Source organism: Chrysochloris asiatica, unplaced genomic scaffold (assembly GCF_000296735.1).
Source record: "Chrysochloris asiatica unplaced genomic scaffold, ChrAsi1.0 scaffold00048, whole genome shotgun sequence".
Lineage (NCBI taxonomy): Eukaryota > Metazoa > Chordata > Mammalia > Afrosoricida > Chrysochloridae > Chrysochloris > Chrysochloris asiatica.
This window is the reverse complement of record NW_006408566.1, coordinates 13,088,434-13,116,214: the sequence shown is the minus strand read 5'-3', so window position 1 is coordinate 13,116,214 and position 27,781 is coordinate 13,088,434. Positions and strand designations below refer to the sequence as shown.

At 37.6% G+C, this 27,781-nt stretch overlaps 1 protein-coding gene across 1 annotated transcript in view; it reads left to right on the top strand.

Moving 5' to 3' along the window:
• ATG4C (autophagy related 4C, cysteine peptidase) overlaps positions 1–5,351 on the top strand; it is a 105,094-nt gene extending 99,743 nt beyond the window's left edge. Inside the window, exon 10 of the mRNA XM_006862469.1 lies at positions 4,954–5,351. Within this exon, the coding sequence (XP_006862531.1) occupies positions 4,954–5,121 (168 nt within the window). The 3' untranslated portion in view covers positions 5,122–5,351. The remainder of the gene's footprint in view (positions 1–4,953) is intronic.
• The last annotated feature ends 22,430 nt before the right edge of the window (positions 5,352–27,781 follow it).

Sequence of the window (27,781 nt, the reverse complement as noted above, 5' to 3'; positions counted from 1 at the left end):
TTTATTCCATCAATTCCTGGTGCCTTGTTCTTTGCCACTTCTTTCAATGCACTTTGGACTTCCTCCCTGAGTATCATTGGCTCTTGTTCTTATAGTATCTCTTGAAATGGTTGAACATTAACCATTTCCTTTTGGTACAATGACTCTGTGTGTTCCTTCTATCTTTTCTTGATGCATTCTGCGTCATTCAACAATTTGCCCAGAGAATCTTTCAATATTAAAAGTCAAGGCTTGAATTTTTTCTTCAGTTCCCCCAGCTTGAGAAATACTGACCGTGTTCTTCCCTTTTGGTTTTCTAACTCTAAATAAAGTTAGTGATTAGTTTTTCCATCTTTTTAAAGAATGATGTTGGGATCTGGATTGGGATTGCATTATTATCTATGGCTTGCTTTGGGTGCTGTTGACATTTTCACAACATTAAGTCTTCCTATTCACAAGCAGGGTATATTCCTCCATTTCTGCATGTCTCCTGGTTTCTTGTAGTAGTGTTGTACTGTTTCTCTGGTTAGATTTATTCCTGATTTCCTTTTCAGGGCTCTCTTTATTAGTATAGAGGAATCCAGCTGATTTTTGTTTGTTGGTCTTCTATCCTTTCACTTTGACAAACCTGTCAATGAATTGATTGCTGTCATTTTGCTGTGTGCTTTTTGTGGTTCTGCTGGTTTCTTTGTTTCTACATAATTTTCTTTGTTGAATTCCTTTTGTTTGTGTGTTTCATTTTCATTTCGCTTATGTTAATGCTTAACTCAATCTTTCTTGTTTTCCTCTTTTTTTATTTTGTTGTAAAAGGTGTAATCATTTTCCTTTGGTTACCCTGTAATTTCATACTTGTTTTCCCCTGCTTAAAATAGTCTGTTTTATCTTGAAATCTACTTCACTTTCTTATTATTTAAAAGTTCTGTATCTCCATTATTCCTCATTTTTGCTTTTAGTTGACTTCATTATAAATTGAAATTTCTACTTCCCTATTTTTAGTCTTGTAGGTTTGTTTTACTTTAAATACTTCATTATCTGGATTGAGTTCTGGGTGGTGTTGCATGTATGTTAACCAAAGGTTGCTGTCTGCTGTTGTTAGTTCTCAGTCCAGAGAAGACACTTTAGCATTTTTTTGTAAAGTTGATCTGGTCATTACAAATTCCTTTAATTTCTGTTTATCAGGAAACATCCTAATTTCACCTTCATATTTGAGGGACAGTTTTACTGGGTATATGATTTTTTTTTATTTTTAATGTTTTTATTGTGAATTGAGTGAAAGTTTACAGGGCAGACCATCAGTTTTACATTCAACAAATCATCCCATTGCCTTCTTGTCTCCATGGTTTCTGCTGAGAAGTCATAGCTCACTCTCCTTGATTCTACTTTGAGATACCTTTTCATTTTTCTCAAGCAGCTCTCAAGAATTTTCTTTTTGTCTCTGGTTTTTGAAAGTTTGGTTATGACATATCTTGGTAATTTTCTTTTGGGATCTATCCTGTCTAGGGTTCATTTGCTTTCTTATATATACTTCTTGTTTTTCATGATGTTAGGGTAGTTTTCTTCCAACAACTCTTTGACTGTGTTTTTTATTGTCTCTTCCTGTTCTGGAATTGCAGTCACCTGTAAGTTATTCCTCTTCATGGTGTCATACATACTTCTAAACTTTATTCAGATTTTTTTGTTCTTTTTTTTTTATTGTTCTAATATACTAATATTGAGAGCTTTATCTTCAAGCTCACTAATTCGGGCTTCCGTTACTTTGAATCTACTCCTTTGCTTTTTCAATGTTTTATCCATTTCTGAAATATTAGTATTAGTCTTCTGGATTTCTAATTCATGTTTTGTTTCAAAATTTATATTTGTTTTGTCTGTTTTTCTTGTAGTGTTTTACTGAATTCTTCTCAAGTGTTTTCTGTTGATCACTTCTTGCTTTTCTCGATCTTTCTATCAATCCTTTGAAGGTACCTGAATATCTTTCTTTTGAATTCTTTTTCAGTTAGTTCCATTACCTTTTCTTTCTTGGAAATGTTTTCTGGCTCTGCATCTTGGTCATTTGTTTGAGCCATTCTCTCTTGTTTCTTCATGTGGGCATTATATCATGTGGGCCTATTGTCTTCAGGACATTGTATTGTTAATCATATTTGTATTTAATTGATGACTGTATATTTATGTGTTCTTAGGTTCTCACCAACTACTGTGAGTGTAGTTAGAGAATGGAAGCGTGTGCACTATTTTCCATTCACCATTCATGCATCTCAGTTTAGGGTGATTTTAGCTGGTGGTGGCTGCTGTCTACTGTTGATTAGGTGGTATAGGAGCTGGTATTAGTTCTTGCCCAGTGGGTTGGGGTTGTGGCTGGATTGTATTGGCATGGTTGCTATCTTCTGCTAGGTGGGAAAGAGAACTCCCCCACACAGACACAAAAACAATACAGCATAAACAAACAAACACCTTTGAAAAGAGAAAATAATAAAAGAGAGAAAAGAAATTAAAACAGGCAACAACTGGGAAAAAAAAGAATGTGATGACTGAAAAGAGAAAAAAAGGACAGGAAAATGGAGCTGTAGAATAGAAAAATAAGAGAAAAAATAAAGGAAAGAAGTTGAAGAAAAAAACATTTGGAAAAATTAGGGAGAGGAAAGATGAAAAGAGAAATAGAACAGAGAGTAAGTAGTTAAGAAATATGTAAGGGAAAAAAAGAAGAGGGGAAATGAGAACCGAGAAAAGAAGGGAAAAAACAAAAGCAGAGATAGGATCAATTTCAAGGTAATGGAAAGAGAAGAAGAAGAAGAAAGAATAAATGAACAAAAACAATGAAACAATGAAAGGAAAGAAAGAAACAAAATGCAGCTGGTTTCAGGGTTATGACCACAGGGAAGCTGTGGGTGGCATTGCAAGTTATGTAGATTTACTAGACTAATGCTTGTTTGGAGTCCTGGTCTGGTGCTATAAGCATTGGACTGCTAACCACAAAGTCAGCTATTCAAACTCACCAGCCATTACTCAGAAATCCTATATGGGGTCACTATGAGTCGGAACTGACTCGATGACAGTTAACTATAACAACAGGGCCAGTCTGGTGGCTCTGTGGGTTCTGCAGGTCTGGAGTCGAGCCCTCCTCAATCTAGGCACCAACGCAGTGTTGCCAGCCCTCACTTCATTGGCATGGCTTCTAACTACCACAGCTCCGAATACCTGGAGCAGGGGCTGATCTGGGGTGGATGAGGGTAGGAGCTAAGCAAACCTCTCTGGTCACCAGGGGAGTATGGGGAAAGAGAAGAAATTGCACCTTTTCCATTGTCTGTGTGAATCTGCTTTGCCAGGCTACATTCTTCATAAACGTTCAGAATGGTCATGCTGCATCTGGCTGGCTGCTCACCAGTCAGTCTCCCTCTCACTGTCCTTGTTCTGCTTCTCCTCCCAGTGAACACTCAATCCACTTCTCTAACCTTTCCTCTAAAGTTCAGGTTTCCAGAATTTTCACCTATGTCTGTTTCCATTGGTTTTTCTTATCTCTGTGTACTGTGTCTGCCTAGTCTGCCATCTTGTCAGAAGTCTGAAATTATCTCTTTAAAATAAATTGTACTTAATTGCTTATGATTAATGATGTATAAGTACTATTGGCATATTTTCCGTATTCTCTATAACCCATAAGGTTTTCAGAATCCTCCTCATGTGGTCCGATTATCAGTAGAAAAGTTTCTATCTATCAAAAAATACTTCATTCAAAAATTTTGTTTGATCTTTTTATGAAACTCTTTTAGTTTTTATAGAATTTTTAAACCAAAATATTTAGAATGGGTTTCTGGTTTGTTAATGAATCCCAAACTAATAAAGGCTATACAGGTTGTTGGTGCTCCCACAAAATCTAGGCACTGCCTTTGTCACTTTCAAATTCCATCATGTAACTTTAGAAGGTAATAAGTAAATTATGACGTGAGATTATTATGATGTGGAAGAACGTTATTTTTCATGTTGACTAGATTACTGTAAACATTGTTTAATTCAGTCAAAAGTGTTTTTTTTCAAATATAGAAATCTTGGAAAAGACCAAACTTATTTTTTGGAAAAAATACCTTTTATATTACCTGTTTTGAATTTCCTGATAATTCACTGAGGTAGGAAGATTAGCTGTATGTTTGTTTTCATTTTACAGATGATATTCAGGTAGAGCAATTTGTCCAAAGTCACTTTGAGGTAAATTTCAGAAAATGCTTCTTTTTTTTTTTTTTTTTGGTATTATCCTTGGTACCAAGGAACCTTTCTTAGTATTTTGTTGTAAGCATTGATACCATTTTGTTCCTTTTTCTGCCCAAAGAAGAAAAAACACAACTTTTTAGTGTGTTCTTAAATTAATGTGGCCATGTGGCCATAAGGTTTACTTTGAGTGGTGGTAAAGGGGGAGAGAGGGAGGAGAGTGCAGAATAATATGTGCACAATATTTTGAATGGTCCTAGTCAGCAACCCCACACAGGGTCACTATGAGTCAGAATTGACTCGACAGCACTTAACAATAACAGAAGTCCTAATGGAGAGAAGAATGTTTGTTGTTGTATGCCGTGGAGTTGTGTCTGACTCATAGCGACCCTGCATAGGGTTTCCAAGGTGGTAAATCTTTATGGGAGCAAGAAAGCCTCATCTTTCTCCCATGGAACAACTGGTAGTTTCGAACTGCTGACCTTGCGGCTCGCAGCCTGATTGTTACCTCTAAATGAGCTATACAGTGATGATCAACGTTTGTTTTTCAGCCAGAACGGTTAAAACAATGGAACTGGATGAATGGAAACAAGAGATAAACTAATAAGAGTTCAGAGCTAAAACATTAGATTGATTCATTGTAAAAATAACTGGTTGCAAAAAAGCAAAGGATACACCTTTTCAACAACTCCTACGTGTACAATGAATTCAGTGACATTTGCCATGTAGTTTTAATGTACATTTCATCCAATAAGGGATTCTCCTTTGTTTCTATTACAGATGCTGAAAGTTTCTTCTAAGGAGAAATATCCATTATTTACTTTTGTTACTGGTCATTCCAGAGACTATGATTTTACATCTACTACAACCAGTGAAGAAGACCTTTTCTCAGAAGATGAAAAGAAAAGATTAAAAAGATTAAGCACAGAAGAGTTTGTCCTGCTTTAATAATTTACACATTGACACTTGATGAGAAAAACTCCTTTGAAAAGTGGGAAAATGAAGCAAAAGAAACAAGTCTATTTGAAACTGGTTTATTTTCACAAAAATCTTGATTTTATAAGTTCTTCAGTAAAAAGAAAAGAACTTTTGGAATTAAGTTTGGAAAAAAATATTTTTTGCAAGAGAAGTTATCTAATGAATTTTTGTTTCTAATAAATATTGTGATTGTAGTTGCATTATTATTTTCCAGAGATCTGCTTCTTGTCTTCCAGTTCTTTCACCTGAGGCTCCTGATCTCCTCAGGAGGTTTTGTGATTCACGCCCAAAGCCTGGCATCCGCAAATGCCTTCCAATGTTTCAGCTTGTACTAATGACAAGAAGAGCAGAGAATGAATCTTTGATGCCATCTAGCCTCCTGTTATGACTGTTAATGAAATGAAAGGGTACTTTTGGATATATTTTTATATATTAAAGAGTAATTTTTAGCTGTGATCTGCATACAATTATATAAGCAGAGTTGTGAGTTAAGGCTATACTTAGCAATATGATTTTTTAATAGTTGTTCATTGTGTTTGCTGTTGAACCTTCCTATGAGGCATGAATATAAAGTATTGGTTTTCCCCACAAATTTAAAGATTTTATTATTAATAGTAACTGTATCAATCACATCAGATAAAAAACAATTGTAGTGTTTTGTTTCCTATCTCAAAAATGCAATTTTATGGGAACTCTACTTATTACACAGTTTTTTAATCTAAAGATAAGTACCAAGAGAGGCATCAGCTGATGCTCCTCTATGTGATTTTTGCTGAAACTGTAAATCACTAGCGGTGTTTATAAACTAAAGCAAGGCAAATCTGCCTAAAGTGTATTCTGTGTTACTTAATAATAATTTGTGATATAAAAGTACCTGTGTTATTATTGAGCTAGGATTATAAAATAAATACTTTAATAAAGATGTAAGAACATAAAATGCCTGTGTTGATTTTAATGTTGGGATTTTGTTAATCCTTTCATTTGAAAAAATAATGCCTCCAATGAATTTTGTGTATTTATAATGAGAGCAAGTAGTAATGTTGTTGCTCTATAAGCAAAATATTAAAGTTCCTTTATGGAGCTTCGTGTTTCATGTGGAAATGTGACTTACTATAAAAACATAAACTTGGTATCATCTGGAGCAATTGATCTGTTCTACAGCAAGGTTTTTTGTTAGCTTTAGAGTTGCATGCAAAACTACAACAGAGGGTGGGCAGATTGCTATAGTGTGCCCGATGAGAAAAATCAGGTGTGAGATTTCTGTGTGAATTGTTTACTGGAGTGAAGTATTCTGAAATCTAAAATTTTTCTTTACCCTGTGTAAAATTTGGACACATGAAGTCCAATGCTAAATTTCCTGGCTTGTCAAAGCAATGAAGGAACCGGAAGCCAGTGGCATGGCAAAATTTATAGGCTTCAGATCTCTCATCTATGCTAATGAAGTTTGTTGTTTCTATGTTGGTGTTGTAGGATGAGCACTGGACTGCTCATCACAAGGTTGGCAGTTTGAACCCACCAGCCATCTTCGGAAGCCCTATACAGGGTTGCTATGAGTTAGAACTGACTTGATGGCCCATAACAGCAACAAACATTACTCCAGTATTCTCAGGATTCTACAATAAACACTTCAAACAAGAGCACCCAAACCTTCAAATGGATTAGACCTAATTGTAAGTGTTCTCCCAAGAACTATGTCAGGTGCCATCAAGTTGGAACCGACTTATAGCGACCCCATGCACAGCAGAACAAAACAATGTCCGATCCTGGGCCAACATCACTACCGCCGCCACACTTGACGCCATCAATGATGTCACCTGGCTGATCCATCTCGTTGGGGGTCTTCCTCTTTTTCTCTGACCCTCCACCTTACCCAGCATGACATCCTTCTCCAGCGACTGTTCTCTCCGGACAATGTGTCCAAAGTATGAGAGACGAAGCCTAGCCATCTTGGCCTCCAAGAAGCACTCAGGTTGCACTTCTTCCAAAACAGATCTATTGGTTCTTTTGGCAGTCCCCAAGAACTATAAATAAGGTTAAAGTTACAGTATATTGTTCTTAAGTGTCATCAAGTCGGTCCAGACCCACAGTGACACTGTATAGGGTTTCTGAGGAGTAGTTGGTGAGTCTGAACTGCTGACTTTGTGATTCAAACTTACCTTGCAGTCTAGTGCATTAACTCACAGCACATAGGAGTCTGGTATTTTCTTAGCATATATGGAGGTCATTTTAAGGGGAATTTTGGAATGACAGACAGGTAGAGGATGTTGAGGTAAGGGGACAGAAACTTCCTTTACATTGTTGCTGTTGTTAAGTACCTTGAGTTGGTTCCCACTCATAGTGACCCTGTCTAGTGTTTCCAAAGAGCCGATGGTGGATTTGAACTGATGAATTTGTGGTTCACAGTCCAGTGCTTATCCAACAGCACCACACCAGGACTTCTTTGCACTGAATGTATTTTAAATATTCTACAGACAAAACAAAAGTTTGCAATGCAATCATCTTCATGATTGGAAATAAATATGTATGTTGAAATTATTTGTATAAATATGCATAAAAGATATTCAATAATACTTATAATTGCATGAAAATTGAGAGATGGCCTAATGGATTTCTCTTGACTGCTAATTCAATTTCAATAGAGGGCTAGTCAAAAGTTGTGCCTCGATAGATTTAGAATAGAGGTACTGGATATTTTGGTTTCAGACTGTTTTGAACATAGATTTCCTTTTAAGTCTGACAGTGGATAAACTTCATCAATAAAGATTATGACTGGTCTTTTTCTTACTTTTTTTTTTTTTAAGGTTTTTATTGTGAATTGAGTGAAAGTTTACAGGGCAGATAATCAGTTTTACATTCAACAAATCATACACCTTGTTTCATTACAATGATTATAGTCTCCTCCTTGTACCATCAGTTAGCAGTATTTCTATTCACTTTAGCTCTCTCTCTTTTTTTTAACACTCAGGAATATAAAATAATTTACACCAACAAAGGGCACATTCTGCAAGTCTGCCTCCTGGCCACCAGCTCTTAGTCCCTCTTATCCCATGAATCTGGAATTTTCAGCTGCTTCCTCTCTCCTTGTCCCCATCTCTGCCTCCATCTCTGATATTGCTGCTTCTCGGGATAGGGTCACACATTCTGCTCGTGCTCTTCTCCCTTGATGGTCCTAGGGTCCTTTGTTTCTGGACTGTAAGATTAACTACTCCCCTGTTTTTGTTACAAAACTTCTACTTTTACAATTGTGACAGTCGCAATTAGTTATGATAACAATTACTCACTATTGAATCATAGGAATCTTATTATTCCCATCTCTTTTAACCAGACCCAGCTTGATAAGATGAAAACTATTCAATGGTGACTCTATCTTCCCCCACACACTATTAAACTAAACTTCCTCTTGAAACCTTGTAAGCCAGTCACTTTGTGCCTTTATCACCCCCTCATTTCAGGTAGCCAATGTCTAAGTTGCCCATCTCTATCTGCCCTGTGTACAGAGGGGATAGCATTGATACTTGATGTGAAGACTCCTTCCCTCTCTGTTGGTATTTAAAGTTACTAACCGCAAGGTCAGCAATTCAAAACTACCAGCTGTTCTGTGGGAGAAAGATGAGGCATTCTGCTCCCGTAAAGATTTACAGCCTCGGAAACCCGGTACAGGGTCGCTATGAGTCGGAACCTACTCCACGGCACACAGCCACCACCACCACCAACATGAGTATAGGTCAAGTTCATAAAATTGTAGAAATTTACCCTTGTTTCCTTTATCAAAAATTGTTCTGTTTTTGTTTTGTTTTTTTTAATCTTCCTCTAGAGTTCTGATTATCAAGTCTTTGAGGCTAGATCAAGTGAGTACTATCTGCAACTTTGGGTATTCTTGTGCACCTCCTCTCACTCCCTATCAGCCGGATGCTTCACTGTCAGCTTTAGCCCTCTGTGGCTATATCCATGTCCATGGACTCAGGTGTCCCCAGGTGTCCCCACACTTTGGACCAACCAGCCCTTCCTCTTCTCTCTCACATTTCCAGGTCAATGGGAGTCTATGGAATGTGGTTGAACTCAGCCCATTTCTTCATTACTGCCTTTCCCTCTCTTTAACTCAGCAGCAGACCAATGTGGTAGTCAGCAAGCTTACATGCTTGTTTGCGCGTTCCCTGTGAGTTTCAGTCTTAGAGGATGACTGGTCTTTTTTAACCTAAAATGAAGATAAGTACAAGGATAGGATTCCAAGATTGGTGTTCTTTTAGAATTATGTCTGATAGGATGATACTCTATTAGGACACCAGAAATATAAAGCTACTAGATTTTATAATTGACATTCAGAAATGAATTTTTAAAGTTCTTGACATGAGTTTTGGATTGCTGTTAAGTGCCATTGAGTCTGTTCTGACCCATAGCGACCCTGTATAGGCTTTCCAAGGAGCAGCTGGTGAGCTTGAACCACTGACTTTGTGGTTCAAACTGACTGCAGTCCAGCGCATTAGCCCACAGCACCACACCAGGACTCCCAAGTTTTGGTGGTAAGGTTCTTTTCTCTTCATAAGATTTCGACTCTTTGAATCCCCTTTTTGTCAACCTGTTAACTACCTGCAGGCAACCTTGAAATTCATCGTTTGCTACATGAGTGACTATAAAGGAGCTTGCACAGTTTAACTATTGTCGTAGTTACCAGCTGTTCTGGTGTGGCGCTGTGGCTTAATGCGCTGGACTGCAAGGTCGGTTTGAACCGCAAGTTCAGCAGTTCAAGCTCACCAGCCACTCCTTGGAAACCCTATACAGGGTCTCTATGAGTTGGAACCAACTCGATGGCACTTAACTGTAACAGAAATACCACAGGTGAATGGAGACTAGAACTCAGATTTTAGGTACATCCTCTATAGCGTAGTGGTTATGAATAGGGCTGCGAGCCGCAAGGCCAGCAGTTCGAAACTACCAGCGGTTCCGCGGGAGAAAGATGAGGTGGTCTGCTCCTGTAAAGATTTACAGCCTTGGAAACCCTGTGTAGGGTCGCTATGAGTCGGAACCGACTCCACGGCACATAACAACAACAACAACAACCTCTGTGTATGCATAGACTTTCTACCTGAGCTCTGGAGAAAGGTTCCTCAGCTTTGGTGTCCTGGTTCCTTGGAGATTTCTATGTGTCTTGACATCTTTCTTTCCACATTTCTGCTTTCCCCACATGTCTAATCTCATTTATATCCCAAAAGAGATTGACTCAAGATAATACCCTAACTCATTCTGCCTCATTAATATAACAAAACAACCCATTGGATTCAAACCACAGGCATATTGATGAGGATTTGCAACATATATTTTGAGGGGAGATAATTGATTCCATAACTTTATTTTAAAAATATCCCTAAAGTATCCTTCTTTCTGTTTTTGAACCCCATTCAATCTGTACTAGTGAGAAGAGACTTTCATAGGATTAAAAGCTAAAATCATTTTTCTTTGACGAAATAACAAAAAGACAAACCAGCCATAATATGGGCAAAGGAAAAGGATTTCATTAGACATTTCACCAAAGAGGACATTCAAATGGTCAACAAACACATGGAAAGATGCTCATTAGCGATCAGAGAGATGCTGTCCCAACAGGGTGACTGAGATAAAAATTAGCAATGTTGGCAAGGATGTGGGGAAATTGAAATCCTTATTCTTTGTTGGTGTGAATGCAAAATGGTGCAGTTGCTGTGGGAAACACTGTGGTGGTTCCTCAGAAAATGAAAAATAGAACTACCATATGACCCAGGTATATGTCCAAAACACTTGAAAATAGAGACTCATACAGAGACGTGTACACCAATGTTCAGTACAGCAGTACTGTTTATAGTACAAGGATGGAAAAGTTACCAATATATTTGTGACTGAAAAAAATTACATATGGTTTTTTCCATCCATGACTAGGAATTAGTGAGAATTTTACATATTTTCAAAGTATTCTTCATATTGTTGTTGTTAAAAGTGCCATCGAGTCGGTTCCGACCCATAGCGACCCTGTACAGGGTTTCCGAGGGTGTAAATCTTTACGGGAGTAGAAAGCCTCATTGAAAATATTTCTAAGGCAATGTTTGGATGAGAAACAAATATGTACAGCTTCTATTCAAAGATTTTAAATGTACAAAATTGTGTGCATGAGAAAAAGTATATGTGAGTTCTTCCATTTATAAATGGAATTTTGAACAGTTACATTTAATGTTCTCTTTTGCCATACAAGAATGGGATAGTTCTTATAAGATGTGTGAATGAAAAAGATGTAAAATTTCATCCATCTATGAACCCGGAGCTTAAATACTTTTCTGTTACCTAAGGCTGGAAAGTTCCAAAAGGTTTGTGATAATAAGAAAGAAAATATACATTGTTTCCATTTGAGTACATGAAGCACACAAAGTCAAAAAGTGGAAACAACCTGAATGCTCTTCGGCAGTTGAATGGGTAAATAAAATGTGCTGCACACATTACATGGTATACTGCTCAGCCAGCAGGAGAAGCTAAGTCTTGATGTATGCTAGCCTGCAGACATTACACAGAGCAAAATAAGTCAATCACAAAAGGACCTCACTTATAAAGACAAGACATGGCAAATGTAGAGGCCAACGTTTCTTAGTGGCTATTAGCTGGGTGGGAGGAGGAAAAGAGGCATTAACAGTGAAGGAAAAATTGCATTGATTAAAGGTAGGGCTGCACAGCTGGTTGACATTGCTGCCAATAGTGGTATACCTGTTAAAAAGTTGAATTGGCAAAAGTTGTGTGATATATGAGGTTGTTGTTGTTAAGTGCCGTCTAATCAATTCAACCCAACCTTGTGGTCTAGTGCTATATCCTACCAGAACTACATGGTGAGTTTCAAAAAGTTTATGGAAAACTTTCACTATCTTTTAATTCCATGAACTTTTTGAAGCCTCTTATGTTTACAATAACCACATACATACACAAAGCTGCTGAAACTGCTTATGTACAACAAAATGCTTCTTGGGATTTGGTTCCTTGATTTGGAGGTTTAGGGTTATTGTTTCATGGGACATTTCAGTTAGTTGTCTAATGTGTTCAGTGCATCTGTTCTGCCTCTTAGTTTTTGTGTAGCATCTGGCATCTTAAAATCTTGCTTGGGACTATCTAAGTTGCAACAATTGACCTCTGTTCACCTGGTACAACAGAGGAAGGAGAGTCAGAAATAGGAGGAAGAGGCTGTGGAATCCATAGCCATTGTCTCTATGAATAACTGCCTCCTTTGCTGTGAACCCAGAAGAATTGGAGGCTGCCCAGCTATAATTACTGAACACATTGATCAAAGATTCCATAGAAGATTCCTAATCAAAATGGGGGAAATGCAGAACAGAATTTCAGATGCTCATGGATCCTAAGACTTTCTGCAGCTCGAGAGGGTGGATAAATCCCTGAAACAAGTGCCCTGAGTCTTTAAACTAAAAATACCCCTGAAGTCTTAGGAAAACCAAGTAATAGTCTATTTTTACTACTTAAAAAGGTTCGCCTTGAGCATTATGCCATTGAGCATTATGGATTTATGGAATCAGTTTGAGGACAGCAACTTGTAAGATTAGATAGCGTCAGAGAGCTGTGAGGTACTGTTAATGAGGAATGACGGGTGGTTCTGTGCCGTGGAGTCGGTTCCAATTCATAGCGATCTGTACAGGGTTTCCAACGCTGCAAATCTTTACGAGAGGAGAAAGCCTCGTCTTTCTCCCATGGAGCTACTGATAGTTTAGAACTGCTGACCTTGAGATTAGTAGCCCGACTCATAACCACCACACCTCCAGAGGCACCTTAGAAAAGGAGGGTGAGATATGGCTGCATAACTCGGAGAATGTCATCAGTGTCATGAAATTGTCCTTGTAGAGACTGTTGACTCGGTGCATGATACTTTGCTGTGTGTATTCTCAAAAAACAACAACAGTCCTGGTACGGCACTGTAGGAGAAGCACCGGACCGCAGTTTGGTTTGAATCGCAAAGTCGGTGGTTCAAACTCATCCGCCGCTCCTCAGAAATCCTATACAGGGTCGCTATGAATCGGAATCGACTTGACAGCACTTAACAGCGTTCTCAAAAACAAAAAAATCAATATCACTTTTATCTTCAGTTAACTTTAACATTTAACATTGTCCACAGGCAAACATATCTAAAAATATCTATTTTAAGTCTGTCTTGTTTTTAGAAACAGAACAGCAAAAGTGATTTATCTGTATGACCTACCCAATTTTAGGTTAGAAATCTCTACTCTTCAGAGATCTCCAGTGTAGTGGTTACGAGTCGGGCTGCTAATCTCAAGGTTAGCAATTCAAAACTACCAGCAGTTCCGTGGGAGAAAGATGAGGCTTTCTGCTCCTGTAAAGATTTGCAGCCTCGGATACCCTATATAGGCTCGCTATGAGTCTGAACCTATTCTACGGCACATAACCCTCCCCTCTCCCCCCACACACCAGTTACCTTCGAGGAGTCCTGGTATGACGCTGTACGATAAGTACTAGACTGTTGGCAGTTCACACCTATCAGACGCTCCTTGGAATCCCTATGCAGGGTCACTATGAGTTGGAAAACTGATTTCCTTGACACTTAACCATCACAAGTGATCTTCTATTATTCCACACCAGAAAACACTTTATTTCTAATTCAATTATACCAATCCAGTTCTTCCTTTTTCTGATAATTTTTTTGCTGCTAGGAAGAAGCTTCATTTTCATGGTTCATCACAAACCACCCTCATTTTATATCTTGCATTTTATATATCTAAATCTTGGTGCCTATATATCTATATACAACCTTAAAAACCGTAAAAAGAAATTTCTCAAGTCAGGAAAAAAGAATAAGGGCAGATAATAAAAAAACACTTTGAAAATATTAGATCACCTACATGAATTGCTATTGAAACATGCATAAAACTAGGAGAAAACTGAAAATTTAGTGGAATGGTGAAATAGAAGGAAGATATCCAGAATATATGATAGAGACAATTTTTGGGAAATGATAAAGGATTATTATTTTCTATAAGGAGAACAAATGTCCTCAAATTTTTGGAGAATAAATATTTTCATACATTGTTGTAGGCTCATTATTGTCAGCAGATCACAACTCAATAGTACTATTTACCTGAGCATTTTAGATGGAGTACCTTGAGGTACTTAACTGAACGGTGAAACATTAGACCAGGAAAAACTGGAAACATCCTATCTATTCAGAAACACAAAGTTTACATCATTTTATAGTTTGAATCTTAAGTCAGTTTAGAAATCCTAAAGTATTTTTGTGTGGCTTTCATGGTTATTTAAAGACTTTTTCCTTGCTATAAACTTTGAAAAATGTTATATTTAGAACCAGTATTGCAGAAACAGTTTTGAGGTTAGCATTTTCCTCTTTTCTTTTCACAATTCTCAACATTATTGGTAGCAAGCAATGGCCCAAAACCTTTATAACTACAGTTACACAGTTTCACTTTTTCTCACTATTTAAAAAAATAGATTCAAGATTAGATATTAAGAATACATACTTGTTATTAGATGGAAAATGACTTCAGTGTGCTATCCTTTAACCCATTCCTCCCAAAAATTAGAAACTCATTTTCCTTTATTTTAAGTCAAAAGTTTAAACAAGAAAATTCTACAAAGAATGATCTTTCATTGTAGTCATTATACATACAGAATATTGTATTTCTGGCTAAGATACAATGTTGTTGCTAAGTGTTTTCAAGTAGGTTCTGACTCATAGCAACCCTATATAGGGTTTCCAAGTAATGGCTGGTGGATTTGGACCGCCAGTCTTGTGCTTAGCAGTCCAGTGTTTATCCTACAGTGCCATACTAGGGCTTCTAAGATACACTATAAATGTAAATTAATAGAAATTGGGAATTCAGGGATTTTATGAGACGTTATTTTATAAGCAGGAAAGATAAAGGAAAGTTGGAAATCCAATAGAAATGTGCTAACAAAATGATAAGAGAATTATTGATAGCTAGATTTGAGTGTGTTTATGCAAATATGCTCTGGTAAACTGAATTAAGAAGGTTTGCAGTCTAGGATGATTCAAAATTGAATGTAGGGGCTCGAAGAAAGTGAATACTGAGTGATACCAGCAACTATGAATGGAGCTGCCACCTTACACGACTCTGCGGGGTATTATTGTTAGGATATGCTATATGAATGGCTCTCCTTTGAATTGTGCACTGTCTCTGCCCCATAGCTAATATGTACATACTACTTGCTATTTGCTCAGCAATATTCTAACCAGTTTACTTGTATTAGATTATAGCTAACGAATCTGAGTTGGGGAATTTGATCTGAAGTTAAGGGGACAAATAGAGTCCTGGGACTTTGGTGATCACAGAATGGTATTCTCATGAGAGTCTGTGGTCAAGAGTCTTGTCAGAACCAAAGGGTTTTAATGGAGAGAATCATATATTTTAAAATTATTGTCCCAATACTTTAATATAGAAAATAAAAACATCCGTATTACAGCTACCTCAGCAGATTACTTTCACTGTTCTATTTTTCCCTCTATTTTATGTCCATATATTCATATTACTCTCTAAGTATGCTTAGTAGCTTGAATATTGATTATTAATTTTTAAATTTTATTTGATTCAGGGCCTAGAAGGCAAAGATTTAATTAACATAGAAAATCATTATTAACTGCTGTCAAGTTGGTTCTGACTCATAGTGACCCTGAATAAGGTTTCCAAGGAGCAACTGGTGGGTCTGAATTGTCAACCTTATACTTAGTTGTCCTACACAAGAACTCCTCATTATCAACTAAAAGGTTAATATCTAAGAAGACCAATTGTTAAATACCAACAGGTCAGTTACAACTCACAGTGACCACATATAGGGCTTCTGAGGCTGTAAATCTTTGTGGGAACAGAAAGCCTCATCTTTCTCCCAAGGAGCAGTAGGTGGGTTCTAACCATGATTTTGTGGTTAGCAGTCCAGTGCTTATCCTACAGAGCCGCATCACTCCCAATATAAAGCAGAAGAATAAAATACATTAAAGAATTAAATAAAATTCATGTCAAAGAGTAACATTACGTAGAACAGAATGAAGCATTGCCAGGTTGTGTGCCATCCTCTTGACTGTGGATATCTTTGAGTCTATTGTAACTATTGTGTGAGCCTGTTTTAATGAGGACTTCCCTTGTTTTCACCAACCCTCTAGTTTATCAAACATGATATTCTTGTCTAGCTGTTGATAGAGAGGTAGGTCAGAAAAGTAGCTCAGAAAGGGGGTAGCAGGCATAATGGGATCACAATCTAAGGGTGTCAGGAAGAAGGTATTGGTAGCTCAGATTAAAAGCTTAATTAAAGATCCAGGCTTAATAGTGAAGGTAAAGGTGGAGGAATAGGGTAAAGTGGATCACATTTTACAAAGAGTTTAGGCAGGAATGAGGTCAATTAGCAAAGGGAATTTTTATGGTGAGCCTTCTTATGTATCTCTTTACCTTGGGTCAAAGAGCTCTGGTAGCATACTGGTTATGAGTTGGGCTGCTAACCTCAAGGTCAGCAGTTTGAAACTACCAGTGGTTCAGAGGGAGAATGATGAGGCTTTCTGCTCCATAAAGATTTATAGTCTCATAAAATCCTAACCAGGATCACTAGGAGTTGGAACCAGCTCCACAGCACATAACCACCACCACTTTGGGTTAGATTTGGGAGTAGGACTGATGCCATGATTGGGAACAAGTACCGTAGGCACTGGTGATAAAAGCAGAGGATATTGAGGTATTGGCCATTCAATGGGAAGTTTTTGAAGGTGTGTCTGGATATGCTCAAACCAAACAGATTTAGATTTAGGTAGTAGGGATTGTTGATTAACGGGCTCCTCTTGGGAAGAATGCTTCAAAAGATCAGGTGATCTTTTTTTTGAGGATTTCTGTAACAAAAATATTAACTAGAATCCTTAATCCCCTAGTGCAGTGTTCCTTGGATTGTGGTTTCCAAATCATCCATATCAGAATTACCTGAATTTCTTGATAAAGTGCAGATGCCTGGACATTAGCTCTCATCTACTGAATGTATAATAAAATTCATTTCTTATTATTTGTTCTATTACCCAGTAGTTTTAAAGCAGAGTGTTATTCAATTTCCATGTAACTGATTTTTTTCCTTGATCTTCATATTGTTGATTTCTAATTTTATAGCATTGTGATCTGAAAAGATGCTTTGTAGCATTTAGATGTTTTTAAATTTAATGAGGCTTGCTTTGTGGCTTAACATATGGTCTACTCTGGAGAATGTTCCATGTGCACTGGAAAAGAATGTGCATTGTGCTGTTGTTGGGTTGAGTGCTCTATATAAATTTGTGAGGTACAGTTGGTTGATTGTGTTGTTCAGTTCTCTGTCTGTTGAGCTTCTTTCTAGTTGTTCTGCCCATTATCAAATGTGGTGTGTTAAAGTTTCCTACTATTATTATAGAATTATCTATTACTTTCTTCAATTCTATTAGTTTGGTTTATGTATTTTGAGGCTCTTTAATTGGGAGCATAGATATTTATTATCATTATGTCCACTTGTTCAATTGACCTTTTAACCATGAGTTAATGCCCTAGTTTTTGCTGTTAAGTCTATTTTATCAGAATTTACTATTGCCTCTCCTGCTTGTTTTTGATTGCTGTTATCTTTCTTATTGATTGTTCCTGTGGCGCTTTCCTGACTTCTTCCTTATTTTTTGAAACATTTTATAATCATTTTTCTGAATTCCTTCTCAGGCATTTCCAAGGCCTGCCCTCCCAGAATGGAGTCTATGTCTACCTCTAGATCATTTGTCTCAGCATTTTATCTTGCTTCTGGACATGTACTGGTATGGTCATCTGCATTTGCTTCTTGGACATGTTTAGTGTTTATCTGTGGCCTTAATACTTAATTGAGTATGTGTTTTGGTATTTTTTATGCTTTCTGATTGCTTCCAGGTAGATGTGATCAGGATGTGGGCTTCCCTTTTCACTCTTCTTATTGCTTAACTCAGAGTAACTTTCACAGGTCTTTTCTGTTTCCCTGGTATATGGCAATTGGTATTGGTTCTTGCCTGGATTTTGGTGTTTTATAGAGTGTGATTGTAGTTTGGCTATATGGCAGCAATTACTGACTCTTCTTGTGTAATATATATAGAGAAAGAGTCCTTCAAAGGTCGAAGGGGGAGCATATGATAGCAAAACAGCACCAGTGAAAAAAAGATAAGAGGAAAAAAACAAACAAAAAACAGCAACAACAAAAACTAGACTGAATATTGCAGTCTATAATCACAGAAAAAGGAGAGGAGGGAGAGAAAAGAAAAACAAAAAACAAAATCTGTAGCCTAATACGAGTTTGACTTTAATGTCCTCTCTTCAGCTTCTTGCTTTCAAAGCAGCCTGAGAGATTTCAGGATGCCAGTGTTGGTTGTTATGCTATACCTCAGGCTTTAATTTAATTTTCGTCCTGTTTTGTTTTTAAACTCTCTTTCCCTCTCTACAGCCCTGTCCTGCCCTTTCCCATTTTTAAAAACAAAACAAAAGACAAATAAGCAGAAAAGCTTCAAGGTCTGCTCTTGGGCTGAGTATCTTTGCGCATGCATGGCAGAAGAACCCACCAGTGGTGACAGTGGGGGGTGTCCACTTGCTCAGGCTCCCCCTCTAGTCACCAGAATGGAGGTGGGCAAACAGTGGGCGCTCCAATGACCAGATACCAAAAAAAAAAGAAAAGAAAAGAAAAGAAAATCAGAACAAAGCAAAACTGACAAAGTATATTGTCCACCTTTGCTCCAAGTTTCCCACAGCATTTTCCCGTGGTGTTTCTGCTCCCCTGTTTGGTCTTGCTGTTTGGTCTCACCCAATATGTTGGCTCCGAGCCCAGCCTGGCAGATTCAAAAGTATGTAATTTTTTATTTCAGCTTCAAGTTCCACAATCTATAAGCCTTCAAACCTTCAAACTATTCCTATCTCTGTGGTTCCGAGTTTTGGAGCTCTGCCCTGGATCTGCTTTGCTTGGTATTCTGTGGTATTGCTGAACTTCACTGCACCTCCACCCTAGCCGCCATCAAGCCCCACCTCTGATTGTTGTTATCTTGATATATTTTTTTCCATTCTTTCATTTTTTAAATCTGTTTTTGCCTTTGTGTATAAGATGTGTCTCTTGTAGACAGCATATTGAATGAATATGTTGTTGTTCTTCTTAAGGTGCTGTTGAGTCGGTTCCGAGCCATAGTGACCCTATGTACAACACTGCCTGGTACTGTGCCATCCTCACAATTACTGCTTTGCTTGAGCCCATTGTTGCTGTCATTGTGCCAGTCATCTCATTGGGGTCTCCCTCTTTTTTGCTGTTCTTCCACTTTACCAAATATGATGTCCTTTTCCAGGGACTGGTCCCTCCAGATAATATGTCCAAAGTATTATGGATGATATGTGGCCATCTTGGTTTCTAAAGAGCATTCTGGTTGTACTTCTTTCAACACAGATTTGCTTGCTCTTCTGGCAGTCCATGGTACCCTTTATATTCTTCTTCAACACCATAACTCAAAGTCATCAATTCTTCTTCCATCTTACTTATTCATTGTCCTTCTTTTACATGCATAAGAGATTATTGAAAATACCATGTCTTGGGTCAAATGCACTTAGCTCTCAAACTGACATTTTTACTCTTGAACACTTTAAAGAAAGGTCTTGTTCAGCAGATTTGCTTAATGCAATATGGCATTTGATTTCTCGACTGCTGTTTCCATGAGTGTTGATGGTTGATCCAAGCAAAATGAAATCTTTGATAACTTCAAACTTTTCTCCATTTATTATAATGCTATTTATTGCTCCAGAGAATTTTTGTTTTCTCTGCCTTGAGGTGCAACCCATACTGAAGGCTGTGGTCTTTGATCTTCATCAGAAAGTATTTTAAGTCCTCTTCACTTTCAGCAAGCAAGGTCTTATCATATGTATATTGACAAGTGCTGTCAAGTCAATTCCGACCCATAGCGACCCTGTATAGGGTTTCCAAGGAGCAGCTGGTGAGCTCAACCTTGCAGTTCAAATGGCTTTGCAGTCTGGTGCATTACACCACAGTGCCACATAGCAGATTGTTAATGATTCTTCCTTGAATTCTGATACTATGTCCTTCTTCATATGATCCAGTTTCTTGGGTTATTTGCTTAGCATACAGATTGAATAAATATGGTGAAAGAAAACCATCCTTTCACACCCCTTTCCTGATTTTAAGATATTCAGTGTGCTCTTGTCCTGTTCAAACAACTGTCTTTTAGTCTATGTACAGCTTCCTCATGAACACAATGAAATATTCTGGAATACCCATTCTTCACAATGTTATCCACAGCTTGTCATTATTATACATAATTTACAAATATGGTTTACTATGCTGTGATTGACAAATTGAAGAGAGATGGCATTGCATTCATCATCAAAAAGAACATATCAATATATCTTGAAGAATAATGCTGCCTGTGATAAGATGATATCCATATGCATACAAGGAAAATCAGTTTAACCACTATTATTAAAATTTATGCACCAACCACTAAATCCAGTGATGATGAAACTGAGGAATTCTACCAACGTCTTCAGTCCGAAATTGATCAAACATGCACTCACATTTACCATCTCTTCTAGGCTACCTTCTGTTGACAAAGCTGTTCCCTAAGATGGTAGTCCTATGTCTGGCTGGCTGTTCACCAGTCTTTCTCCCTCTCTCACTGTCCCTGCTCAGCTTCTTCTCCAAGCATGTACCCAGTCCAATTCTCTAAACTTTATTAGGAATTTCAGGGTTCCAGGATTTTCAAGTGTGTCTGTTTTATTTGGTCTCTAGTATTTTTGTTGTAGAGGGTCTGTGTAGACCGTCTGCCTAGTCTACCATCTTTCTAGTCTTCTCTGATTTCAGCCAAGATCCATTTGACATCAGTAATAATATCCCTCATTCCAAGTCCTCTTCTGAATCGGGCTTCAATCTCTTGCACTTCCCTATCAATGTACTGTTGGTGCTGCTTTTGAATTATCTTTAGAAAAATTTGACTTGCATGTGATATTAGTGGTATTGTCTAATGATTTCTGCAATCCATTGGGTCACCTCTCTTTGGAATGGTCACAAATATGGATCTCTTCCAATCGGTTGGCCAGTAGCTGTCTTCCAAATTTCTTGGCATAGATAAGTAAGTGCCTCTAGTGCTGCATTAGTTTGTTGAAAGATTTCAATTTGTATTCCATCCGTTCCAAAGCCTGTTCTTTGCCAGTGCCTTCAGTGTACATTGGACTTCATCCTTCAGTACCATTGGCTCTTGATCATATGCTACCTCTTGAAATGGTTGAACATTGACCTTTTTTTCTTTTTTTTTTTTTTGGTACTTTGACTCTGTGTATTCATTCCAAATTCTTTTGATGCTTTCCGCATTATTCAATACTTTGCCCAAATAATCCTTCAGAACTGGGCAGTGTTGTGTTTTATTGTACATAGCGTTGCCATGATTGGACCTAACCACCACCACAATAATTCAACTAGTGGGAGAAATACTTTCAGATTTTAAATATATTTTATAATTTAGCATCATGCCTTTAAACATTGTTCAGGGGGCTTTAATTAATAAACATCAGAAAGGAGAGGCTACTGATTCCCCCCCCCCTTTTTTTTTACGTGTAAGGCATCACTTATTATTAACTTTAAAAAAAAACCCACATGTTTTTATTGTGAATTTGTACACATTTTGCTTCATGTCATTGACTGAAATCCCCATAACGTAGCATCACTTATCCCATGTCTTTCTTGTGTCTCCTGTTTCTATTTCTCCTTCTTTCCTAATTCTTCTGAGCTTTGCTCTTGAGTTCACTGATTTTTGCATTGCAGTTAAAAATAAGCAATATTTCTGCATTTGCACTTTGAATCTTTTCTTAAATGATGGGACACTATTTGGAGTTCATTTTTTGCATTGAATTTTGGAAACAGAGGATCTGTGCTGAAGAAATATTATCTAGACCCCCTTGATGAATTTTGTGATATGATTCTGTGCTCATTTTGTACTTTATTCTTACAGGAGGGCAGCCCAACCTCTCCAATCTGCCTGTCCTCTGTGCTGAAATTTCTGCTGTAGAATTTCAGCCCCCTCTACTAACCTGGGCCTCTGATTACAGCCCTTGCTTATCCTTGACTTCAGCTTTGTTCTATTAGTATTATGGTATATTATTGTTATTTTTAATTCAAATTTTATTTCTCATAAGCCTTAATTGTCTTCACAGCAAACTTATGTAAGCTCCTAGTAGGTACAGTGTTATCCGTAAATGTGAGTTCTCTTTCCTTTTTCCTTCTTTTTAAATTTCCACTTATTTGGTTGTTCATTTTTCAAATTGCGTATCAACATTGTTTTATGCTTCTGACTTGCAGGGTCCTCTTTCTTGTGAACTGGGACTTGCTCTTGGAAACGTGGTCCATTTTGTGGCTGCTGGCTCATGTCTGCACCTAGAAAGGTGCTCTTGTTTTTGTAGTATGTATTTCATAAAGGAGCCCTGGCAGAGTAGAGAGTTAAGCATTTGGCTGCCAACTGAAAGGTCTTAATTCAAACCATCAACTTGTCTGCTGGAGAAAGTGAGGTAGCCTTCTTCCGGAGAGATTTATAGCCTTAGAAACTCCATAGGCAATCCTACTCTGTCCTATCGGGTCTCTAAAAGTCTGAATCAGCATGAGGGCAGTGAGTTTGGGTTATTGTTTCTGTTCCAGTAAACATTTAAGGCAACTTGTTGGTTAAGTGCCGTCAAGGGGTGTAGGCTCATAGCAACCCTGTGTGGGGTTTCCGAGGAACAGCTGGTGAGTTTGAACCCCTGACCTTGATGTGAAGAATTTCAACAACAGATTTATGTTTTAAGGAACATTCTGCTCCAGAAAACTTAAAATATTAGCATTTTCAATGCATGAAATTATTTTTAATCATGTAGGTTTAAAATGATCTTGGTTGATATAGTTCCAACATTTCATACATATTCTTCATATTTATTCTATTTTGTTACACTAAAACAAACATTTGACAAACTTAAAGTTCAGTGAGCATTATGTGGAAACTAATGACCATTCTATCTTTATATTAATTGTACTAAATTTCTGAGACCTAAATTTCTTACCACTAGGGTTAGTACTTTCATTTCTCTGTTTTCCTGTTATGTTTTGTTGTTTTCATTGTTGAATGCCTTCGAGTCAGATCCGACTCATAGTGACCCTGTATAGCATTTCCGAGGAGTGACTGGTGCGTTTGAACTGCCGACCTTGCAGCTCAAACTAACCTTGCAGTCCAGTGCATTATCCTTAAGTGTTATACCAGGACTCCCCGGTTATGTTTACAAAGTGAGAAATGGATTATAAAATCCAGTAATTGTATAAACTGCTATACAAAGATTGTGATTTTATCTTCTTTGCTTACTGATGCTCAAAAGTTCGGAATTTATAGTATTTAAGGTGATTACGAATCGGGCTGCGAACCTTAAGGTCAGCGGTTCGAAATTACCAGCAGCTCCGCGGGAGAAAGATGAGGCTTTCTACTCCCGTAAGGATTTACACCCTCGGAAACCCTGTACAGGGTCGCTATGGGTCGGAACCGACTCGACGGCACTTAACAACAACAACAACAAAGGTGATTTAGGGTTGTCAGATGTCAGCTTGAGGACTAAGGTGCGCCTGACCCAAGCCATGGTATTTTCAATAACCTCATATGGATGCAAAAGCTGGACAGTATAAGGAAGATTGTAGAATAATTGATGCCTTTGAGTTGTGGTGTTGGAAATACTAAAAGGAAATACTAAAAGTGCCATGGATTGCCAAAAGAACCAATAGATCTGTTTTGGAAGAAGCGCAGCCAGAGTGCTCCTTGGAGGCCAAGATGGCTAGGCTTCGTCTCTCATACTTTGGACATACTGTCAGGAGGGAACAGTCTCTGGAGAAAGATGTCATGTTGGGTAAGGTGGAGGGTCAGAGAAAAAGAGGAAGACCCCCAACGAGATGGATTGGCCAGGTGGCATCATTGATGGCGTCAATTGTGGCAGCGGTTGTGAGGTTGGCCCAGGATTGGACATTGTTTCATTCTGCTGTGCATGGGGTCGCTATGAGTCGGTTCTGACTCAATGGCACCTGACAACAACAACAACAACAGGGTTGTCAGATTAACTATGAAAGCCTAAATTCTTTTTTTTTTTTTTTTTTGTTAATAGCTATCCTAGTGATTGCAAGTGGGCTCCTAGTGTGATGCAATAGGATCAGTACTGGTCTGTGAACCACAAGATCAGCAGTTCAAACCCACCAACTGCTCCTCAGAAAACCCATGCAGGACCACTATGAGTCAGAATCGACTCGAGGCACTTAACAACAGTGACTGCAAGAGGAACACTGGTGGCCCGGTGGTTAAAGTGCTCATCTGCTAGCAGAAAGGCTATCAGTCACTATCCTCCACTCATTTTGTGAGGAGAAAGATGTAGCAGTCTGCTTCCATAAAGATTTTTAGCATTAGTAACTCTGAAGGGTTATCTCATTGTGTCTTTTTTGTTTGCTTGTTTAACAGTTTTACTGAGATATAATCCTTATCATATACCATATAATTTACTTTTCTAAACTGCAGTTGTTTATAATGTATTTACAGAGCTGTGCAGCCCATCACTATGGTCAAATTCCAGAACATGTTCTTCACCTCAACCCTATTCTCCATGAATATGCATCCTGCTTTCCTCCAGTTCTGGTCATTATTAATTAATTTTATATGCATATTGGTTGGTGTTAAGTGTCAATGAGTTGATTTCAACTCATAGCAACCATGTGTAGGGTTTCTGAGGCTGTGAATCTTTGTGGGAGGAAAAAGTCTCACCTTTTTTCCAAAGAGCGACTGCTGGGTTCCTATAGATTTGCTGATTCTAGACATTTCATGGTGTTCTGGTGTGGTCCAGCAGGATAAGCACTGGATTGCTAACTGCAAAGTTTGGAGTTCAAGCCCACTCCTTGGAAACCCTACACAGGGTCACTGTGAGTCAGGACTGACTCGACCGCACTTAAGAAAAAAACAACAGACTGTTAATATAAATGGAATCATACTATGTGTCTGGCGTCTTTTTCACTTAGCATAATGTTTTCAAGGTTCATCAATGTTGTAGCATGTGTCAGTACTTCATTCATTTTTATGGTTGATTAATATTCCATTAGATGAATAGATCACATTTTGTTTATCCATTCATCAGTTGATGGACATAGATTGTTTCCAAATTTTGGTTATTATGAATAATGCTGCCATGTGCATTGGGTACATGATTTTGTGTGGAAATATGTTTTCCATTACTTGGGTATATAGCTGGGACTATAATTGGTGGTCATATGGCTACCCTGTGCTCCATTTTTTGAGTAATTGCCTAACTGTTAACCAAAGTGACTGTACTATTTTACAATCCCACCAAAAATGTTTCAATTTATAAAATACATATCTTTTAAAAAAATTTTAGCTATCCTAATGAATGTTAGAGGAGCTCTGGTACTGTAGTGGGTTATGAGTTGGGCTGCTAACCACAAGGTCAGCAGTTCGAATCTATCAGTTGCTTCATGGAAGAAAGATGAGGCTTTCTGCTCCTGGTGTGGCGTTGTGGGTTAATGCAACAGACTGCAAACCTGTTTGTAGTTTTGTTGTCGTATTTAAGACAGCATAGCCTAGTCCAGAGTCTCAAAGATTTCCACCTGTATTTCCTTCTAAACTGTTTGTAGTTTAAGTATTTACATTTGGGTCTTTGATTGAATTTGAGTTAATTTTTATCTACGCTGTGAGGCAGGGTATATTAGTGACTATTAATGTAGTTATCTACTTGTTGAAAAGACTGTTTTATTCCCCAAGGAATATTCTTAGCACTCATGTTGAAAATCAATTGGCCATAATTGTTAGGGTTTATTTTTGGATGCTCAATTCTAGTCCATTGATCTGTCCATCTGTCCTTAATGACAATGCAGTACTGTCTAGATTATTGCAGTTTCAAATAGCAAGTTTTGAAGTCAGTTAGTATGAGTCCTCCAACTTTATACTCATTTTTTCCAGATTATTTTAGCTAATCTGGCTCCTTTTTTTTTTTCATATATATTTTAGGATCAGCTGGTTTCTGCAAAACTTTTCTTCATTTTTTCATTCTTAATTTTTTAAACCATAAAACATTATTGAACTTTTAAACATTATAAAATTGACCAAAATATTGAAGGTACAAAAGGAATAAAACATGCAAATTCGATCTTATAACTATGGTCATATTATATAAGGACACAACATGTTATAGTAAATTACATGATACCATAATATTAGCAATCACAAGTGCTTCCAAAGTAAAAATTTTACATATTTACTTAATACAACTAATTTTAAAAAAGTATTAAATCCTTGTATCCAGGGGAAAACATGTATTTATTAAATTTCTCTGTCAAATCTCTATTATGTAGAGAAGACAATATAATGAAAGAGTCTTAGTGGTGTGCTCGAACTTGGACTTTATCCTTGAGCAAGTTAATGAATTCATCTATAAAATGGGGAAAATAGTATAGGGTTGTTTGTGAGGACTGAAAAGACACTTAGAAATATGCATGGCACATATTAAACATTCAATAAAATGTTAGACTTTAAAATGATTGCCAATGTTTCATTCACATAGGTCTTAAGATTTGAAAAGCCTTTAAGATTATGTTTTGCTCCCCTTGCCCCAACTTAGCATTGAAGTACAAGAATCAAAAAAGAAAAAAAAAAAAATCCTAAAAACCTTGTTTAATTTTAATGTTTATCAAATATCTGCAAGGTTCAATAGAAAACATTGAGATTTTTAAAAATGACACTTTTGTAAGAAAGTTGACTTAAGGAAGGGAAAATGTGCAATAACTTACCATGTATGGTACAACAAGAGATTTTAAATTGATGTTCTCCAAAGTAAAATTTTTGGTTTCAAAGGAGTCTTCATGGGTGAAATGACATTTGAGGTGAACTTAAAGGTATGATAGACCTTCCATACAAACAGAGGTGATGTGAATGTTTGGGCTGATCAGGAAGAAATATCACATAAATCTAGAAGTAGAGTCTAGGGACACGTGTTTCTAAATGAAAGTGGGGTCATGGTTGGGGACTGTCCCTATAAGGGTACATTTTGAAGTGCATGTGGTTCCTCTGAGTTGTTATTCAGACTAGGGACCACTGCTGACATTTAGTAAGGAGATGAGGCATGGATGCTAGACATCTTGCAAAGATGTGCATAGGAGAGTCAGCGATAAGTATGGAGTGTCGGCGACATGTGAGGGGGTTTCAAAAAGTTGGTGGGAAAATGAGAAGATAATAAAAATTTTCCATGAACTTTTTGGAGCTTCCTAGTATTACTGAGGGCCTTGAGTATCAGACTAAAATGCATATTGACTCAGGTGCATGCTTGGACAAGACAAAGGAGGAAGGATGCTGTGAAGGAAGTAATGTAGGGTATAGGAGTCAACAAAATGGGGATTTAGTTTTAACACTTTAGAATAAGAACATGATTTCTTGAATCCTATTTTTATTAGAGTCTGTTTCACCCAGATATGTTTAGCTTTGTTGTTGTTGTTGTTGTTATGTGCCGTGGAGTCAGTTCCGACTCATAGCGACCCTGTACAGGGTTTCCGAGGCTGTAAATCTTTACGGGAGCAG